The sequence below is a fragment of the Elephantulus edwardii genome, unplaced genomic scaffold (genome assembly GCF_000299155.1).
Source record: "Elephantulus edwardii isolate Elephantulus edwardi_28Jun2011 unplaced genomic scaffold, EleEdw1.0 scaffold00044, whole genome shotgun sequence".
Lineage (NCBI taxonomy): Eukaryota > Metazoa > Chordata > Mammalia > Macroscelidea > Macroscelididae > Elephantulus > Elephantulus edwardii.
The window spans coordinates 11,107,376-11,114,829 of NW_006399794.1; the positions used below are offsets into that span (position 1 = coordinate 11,107,376).

Here is a 7,454-nt window from a genome sequence, read left to right on the forward strand (position 1 = left end):
CTGAAAGGACTTTTTGAAAAAAGTCAAAGAACTAAATACAATGTGGGGAAGACTTGAAGTACTTACTGCAGAAGATCAAAGACTACGTACAGCCTTCAATTTGAATGACGTCTCAACATCAAGAAAACAAAGATTCTCACCACTGGACTGACAGACAACATCATGATAGATGGGGAAAAGATTGAAATTGTCAATGACTTCATTTACTTGGATCCACAATCAAGACCCATGATACTAGCAATCAGTAGATCAGGAGATGTACTGCATTTGGAAAGTCTGCAGTCAGGGACCTCTCCAAATTACTGAGGAAAAGTGATATAAATTTGAAGACTCAGGTGTGCCTGGTTCAGGCCATGGTCTTTTTAGTCACTTTCTATGCTTATGAGAGCTGGACAAAGAATAAGGATGATAGAAGAATTGATGTCTTTGAGCTGTGGTGTTGAAGAGTACTAAATACCCATGGACTGCCAAAAGAATAAAAAGATATGTCTTGGAGAATGGACATTGCCACTGCTAACTTATAGCGACCACTCATCAGATTTTCAGGGCTATAAATATTTATGGAAAAAGACTGCCATCCATCTTTCTTCTCTAGAGTCACTGGTGCACTCAACTTGCCATATGTTATCATTATGCTATTGGATATTGCTTAGACAAGCTTGCTTTCTTTCTCTCTTTCTCTCTTTTTTCTTAATATTGTATTTAATTCTGCCAATTAAAAATTGAAAATATAATTTTATACTTGAAATATTTGTTCTGATGATATAAATGGAACCCTGGTGGCCTAGGCTGTAGTGTCTTGTGCTGATAACCAAAAGACAGCACATCTCTGGAGATTCAGCTGCTCCAAAGGAAGGAAATGGGAGTCTCCTCCCATTATGATTTATAACCTGGGAAATCCACTGGAGAGCAGCTAAGAGTCAGAATCCACTAAAAAGCAGTATGCTTGGATTTGAAATGGGTATGAGGATGCATGAGTGGGTGGTTGTATTTGTATGTGTAAGAGATAGAGATACACTCAGAAAGAGAGAGAGAGATACAGAGAAAGGTAAATTTAAGGAATTGACAAATGACATTGTGTATAGAGTTGTCATTGTTAAGTGCCGTCAAATCGTAGGTGACTCATAGTGACCATATGAATGAAAGACTTGAACATTTGTATAACTTTCATCATTTCTCCAAGCTCATAGGGTTTCTAGAGGCAAGCTATTTGAGAAGTAGATGCCACTCCTGCTTCCAAGCTTGTTTTAATCAAAGAGTTCCACCAAACACTGTCCACCATGGGTAAACATTATCACATTTGACATATCAGTGTCACAGTGTTCAGCACGTATAGAATTATCAACTCCAAACCACTGATGCCAGACAGGCTTCAAGTGCTGGCAGGGTATCTGTTACAATCTTGAAACAGAATTATTCTTCTCCTTAGAAATCTCAATTTTTACTTTTAAGTCTTCCCACTTCTATTATCAATGATGACTTGTATTGCTTTGAGTCAATTAACTGTAAATTGCTAGACATATTAAAAAATAGCTTATTGACAACATTTAAGCTAGAGATTGATAACACCATAGCCTAGGCAAATTGAAAGATAAAATTAATCATCACAGTAACTCATTTGAGGATTCATACTTAAATCAACATACAATTTCATATTTGTAACTCACAATATGAATAACCACAAAACCAAAGAGTGCAGTGAGAGAATAGCTGTCATGACAAATGAAACAGCAGCAGCCGACTTTAAGAGTACTGTGAAAGCAAACTGTTTCACCAAGAATCTTACCTTCTTTTTTACAATAATTTGATTCTTTTATCTCAATTCTATCATCGAACAATTGAAATATTATTATATACATTATTGATTTGTTCTGAGAATAAAATAATATCTAGTTATTGCTTCCATAGTTTCAGATATTAAGGGATATTTAATAAATATAAGCTAAGGTATTATTATTGGCAGTAAACATTAAATATAAATTCTAAAATTATCAATATCCTGGAAACACTTGTATAACCAATTGATATAAATGCTCATATTATCTGTATTCATAATCAAAGATACATAAAGCTAAATATTAACTGATGAATGGATAAAGGTTCTACAATAAAACAAATTGAATACATTTGCTAACAAGAGTGAAAGTAAAAAAGTTAAAGACTGCATTATTTAAAAACCAATTTGTATTACTTTCTCTTAGAGTTAAAACTATAGGACAGAATTGAGATCTGGGGTTGCTTACCAGGGACTTCAGATTGTGGGATCAAATAGATTAAAAAGAAGCTTATGGCAATATATGAGATTTTGTATTTTGATTATGGTAGTTCTTACAGATTATAGGTACTTTTAAAAAACCCACAAAATTATACTTCCAAAGGTTGTGAAATTTTATGTTTTTAATTATAGGCATGTGCATTTTTCATAAAAATAATACATGATAAAACCAAATATAAGTACATATATATCATTACAATGATAAGATTTCGAGGGAACACTATATATATTAATTAAATCTAAAGTTGTGCATTTTATCTTCTATGTTACTTTAGTGATTTTTATGGTATGTATAGTACAAAAGTTTCATAATTGCATAACCAATTAACTGATATCTTATGTAAAACTGAACAATAAAAAAGAAGAAATAGAGATTTGCAGCTAAATAAGACAAGGAAAAAAATATCCAAATACAGTTCCTTATCATCTCTTACAAATTAGAAACATTATTTAACTTATTTATATTTTAAGCTGTTCACTTATCCAGTGAAACATCATGTATATGACAAATGTTTGTACTCTACTCTTACCACTGTCAAATCAGAATTGACTCCTACTTAATCCTTCAGCAGATTTTCAGAGGCTGTAAATCACATGGAGGAGATTAGTCATCTTCCTCTGATGGAGCAGCTGGTGGATTTGAATTGTCCTCTTCCGGACTGGCAGTACATCTGCCTACCCACCAGGTCAATTTAATTTGATACAAAAGACGATATTATTTAATTATCAAAATAATTCTTACATTTTTTAAATTTTTTTTTTAGCTCCTTACGCCAGGATAGATAATTTGAGTAAGAGAAATGCTGACTTAGATACAGGCTAACAGTTAACATAAAGACTCTAGTTTATTTATTTGCTCTTATTACTGCTTTGAATGACTGAAATAGTTTAATATTCCTTGGTTCTAACAACAGGGGAAAGTAACTAAAATGATTATTCATCTTTTAGTAATTATTTAAAATCATTAGAAAAAAATTATAGGACTGGTCATAAGAAGTTACAAGAATTACTAATTAATTTTTCCCTAAGATAAATGTTAATTTCAGTCACAGTATTATTTGTGTTCATTTAATTCACATACTAAATTGTAGGAAAATGGAAAATAAAACATGCAGAATATATATAAAAAGTTCTAAATTTATTTTTAATTACATACTGACTGAATACTCCAGAATTGCACTTTTGACTTTTAATCATACTTACATTGAATCTCAGGGTATTTAAGTACCTTTAAACTGGAACAATCTCTTAATTCTTTTTCGTATCTGCTGAGTCTTGATACTATAAATAATAGGGTTCATAAAGGGTGGGAAAAGGATATAGATATTTCCCATAAGAACATGAACCAGTGGTGAGAGGTGTTTCCCAAAACGATGCACCATGGTCAGACCAATAATAGGAATGTAGAAAACTAAAACAGCACAGATGTGAGACACACAAGTCTGCAAGGTTTTCATCCTTTCCTCCTGGGATGCAATGGCTAAAACTGCATGCAAAATCATGATGTAAGAAATAAGTATGAGAACTGCATCCAACAACAGGTTACTGATTACCAGAAATAGGCCATAGATGCTGTTGAAACGGATGTCTGAACAGGCCATTCTGATTAAGTCTTGGTGTAGGCAGAAAGAGTGAGATAAAATGTGAGGATGACAATAATTCAAGAATTTCAGGCGGATGATGACTGGAGGTATGAGTAAAGAACTCCTACCTAAAATAGCTATTGCAATTTTCTTGACTTTGTCATTAGTTAGGATAGAGGAATAACGCAATGGGTTGCAGATGGCAATGTACCGGTCAAAGGACATAGCAAGAAGAACAGATGACTCCATAAAAGACAGACCATGGATGAAATAAGACTGTGCAATGCACGAATCCAAACTGATCTCTCGAACTAGACCCAGCAGGATTCCCAGCACTGTATGCACTGTGGATAGCCCCATGGATAGATCAGTAAGGGCCAGCATGGCCAAGAAGTAGAACATGGGCTCGTGCAAGCTGGGCTCTGTCCGAATCACATGAAGCACCATGCAGTTTCCCATGAACACCATGGCATAGATGGAGGAGAAAGGGATGAAAATCCAGAGGTAGTTAGCTTCTAGGCCAGGAAAACCAGTGAGAACAAAGTTGGAATCGCTGAAGTTGGAGATGGCAATCATAGACATAGATGACTGAAAATATTTCTAGAGAGATTTAGTTAATTAGATGGGTCTATGGTTCTCAAATTCTTAACAGCTGATTTCTGTTTTTCAGAAGAAAGTAAGATGCAGTATAATTTCCTTTGGTGTCATAAAAGTCAGAAAATTAGAGAGTTTATATATCACTTACCATTCTTTAGGGGCAAAAATTTGCTATCTAGACAGAATTTCTAGTGCTTGTGACTAGTGATACCCACAAAGCAAGGAGTTTTAGAAAGAGCAATAGGCACATGGGAATATGGGATGAGATTTCTGTGGGTCTCTGTTATTTCTGGAAGGAAGATAATGGATGATCATAAGTATGCCTTCTTAGTATTGCTGATCACCCATGGGGAATGGGAGTAGATTTTTCTGTTGATTGCTGCAGTTATTCCTTTTAATAAACCCTAGTGGGTAATTAACTCTCTTAGGAAACAGAACTGGTAAATGCAAGCTAATTTTGAAGGTAATAAAATTAGCCAAGGACATATTTAATGAGTTATATCAAAACAGAAACTTTTAGCATATGCCACATTATTAAACCTATATAAATGTACTGTTTTTTTTCTTTTTTTTGTGGTTCTTTTTATATTGTAAGATAATTATAAATAAACATTATATTACTATTTCCTAATATTTTGCATATATGTTGCTGTTAGATGCCATCAAGTCAGCTGCAACTCATAGAGAACTTATGAATTATGGATCTGAACCCTACCCTGTCCTGTCCCATCCTCATCATGTCTGACACACTTGAGCCCATTGTTTCAGTAACAATGTCAAGAAAAGTGTGAGGTTGTCAAGTATTTTATTTGTATGCACAATCAGTGGCCATTGAATCAATACATAACAATTTATATATTACAACACACAAATCTGCCACAAATGACTTATTTAATGCATTGCAAATATCTGCTACAAAAGATTTCTTAAAATATTTAAAAGATGTCATATTAAGGAGTAAGGTGCTTCTGACCAAAGTCATCGTATTTTCATTAGTCTCATACACATGTGAAAATGTCATAATAAATAAAGACTGTTGTTGTTGTTGTTATGTGCCGTTGTGTCACCTGTGATTCATAGCAACCCTACGTACAACAGCTCTGAAGCCTGCCCTGTCCGGAGCCAGTCTCACTGACTCCAATAAATCTACATCTACTGCCCCCTTACTGTATCAATCCATCTCATATAGAGTTTTCCTCTCCTGTGCTGTCCCTCCACCTTTCTGAGCATGATGTCCTTTTCCAAGGACTGGTCACTCCTGGTTACAGGGCCAAAGAATGTGGTAAAGAGCTTCAAAATTCTAGCCTCTAAAGAGAAACTTGGTTTCACCTACTCCAAGACAGATCTATTTGTTTTCTTGGTGGTCCATGTATGTTCAAAACTCCTCCAGCACTACAACTCAAAGACATTAATTCATCTGTCATCCTTAGTCATTGTCCAACTCTCTGATGCATAGCAAGTAATAGCAAAAACCATGGACTAGATCAGGCGCACCTTAGTCTCTATACTGACATCATTGCTTCTCAGTACTCTGGAGAGGTCCCTAACAGCAGATTTTCCCAGTGCAATTAATTTTTTTATTTCCTGACTTCTGATGCTAAAAGAGTTGATTGTAGAGCAAGTTGAAATTGTTAACAACTTCATCTTTTCTCCATCAAGCATGGTTCTGCCAATTGTCCCAGGAATCTTTGGGACTCTTTGTTGAGCTACAATCCATATTGAAGACTATGAAGCTGCACTGTAATCCTGAGGGCACATGGTTCCAGGCCACCAGCTGCTGTTTGGCAGATGGATGGGCAATCTCCTCCTGTGTGATTAACTGCCACTGAAGACCTGTCAGATTGTCAACTATATGGTTCTGTTCTGACTCTATAGTATACAACAACAACAACTACTACTGAAGACTAACAAGAATTTATCTCTTTGAATTGATAGCATTGGCAAAGAACTGATAGCAGAACAAATAAACATATCTTGGAAGAAGTGCAATCAGAATGTTTCTTAGAAAGGAAGATGGAAAGAGATGTGATTAGGAGACATCAATACCTGGAAGACATCACACCAACAAAAGTGAAAGTGTATGCAATAAAGAGGAAGAACTTCAATGAGAGCGATCAACACAGCCTTCAATAAAAGGGTCAAACATAGAGATGATGAAGGGAACAGGCAGGTGTTTTAGAATCTCATCTTAGGGATGATCATAAGATGTAAAGTCTCGTCAAGAAAATTATTCTACTATATTAGATCTCATCAGAGGCATTAATGATTATGTTATGTGTTATTTCATCATAGCTGCCAAACCAGATAATCACAGGCAAAAACTGATAATACTACTTCACTTAATAATAAAAGCAAGGGAGTATTTCTGTATATTTTGATCGTGTTAAATTGAATGTAAAGAATTTTTGGAGACATTCAATATCAGCAGTGAAATCCAGGCCAGGTGCTAATTGATAAACAGACCATAATCTACTCGTATGCAAGTTCAAATTAATTAAAGCTAAAGAAAGTCAAATCAAATCCATAGGAATCAAGATTTCATTTTGAGTCTATCTCACCTGAATTTAGAAACTAACTCAGGAACATATTTGAGGCCTTGAACACTAATGAACAAAAATCAAATGAGCCGTGGAAGTAAGTATATCAAGAATATTATTCATGAAGAATGTAAAAAGACACTACAAATATGGAGAAAGAAGAAAAGACCAAATTGGGTGTCAGAAGAGATGCTGACTATTGTTCTAGAGTGCTGAGAAACCAAAGCAAATGGAAGAAATAAAAAAGTTAAGGAGATGAATAGAAGATTTCAAAAGGCACCTCAGGAAGACAAAGCAAAGTATTATAATGAAATGTGCAAGGAGCTGAAGACAGAAAATCAATCTCAAGGAAGTAAAGAACAAATTTAAGCTGTGAATTGCAAAACTTAAGAATGCTGTGGGAAGAATATTGAAAGTACCGGGAAGTATTAAAATGAGATAGTACAGAGTCACTGTACCAAA

General features: G+C 34.7%; 1 protein-coding gene across 1 annotated transcript; it reads right to left on the minus strand.

The window, feature by feature from the left end:
- Window positions 1-3,495: 3,495 nt before the first annotated feature.
- LOC102856153 (olfactory receptor 51V1-like) lies at window positions 3,496-4,440 on the minus strand. The gene has a single exon (XM_006885509.1). It carries the CDS (start codon window positions 4,438-4,440, stop codon window positions 3,496-3,498), a length of 945 nt encoding a protein of 314 aa, XP_006885571.1.
- Between the last annotated feature and the right edge of the window lie 3,014 nt (window positions 4,441-7,454).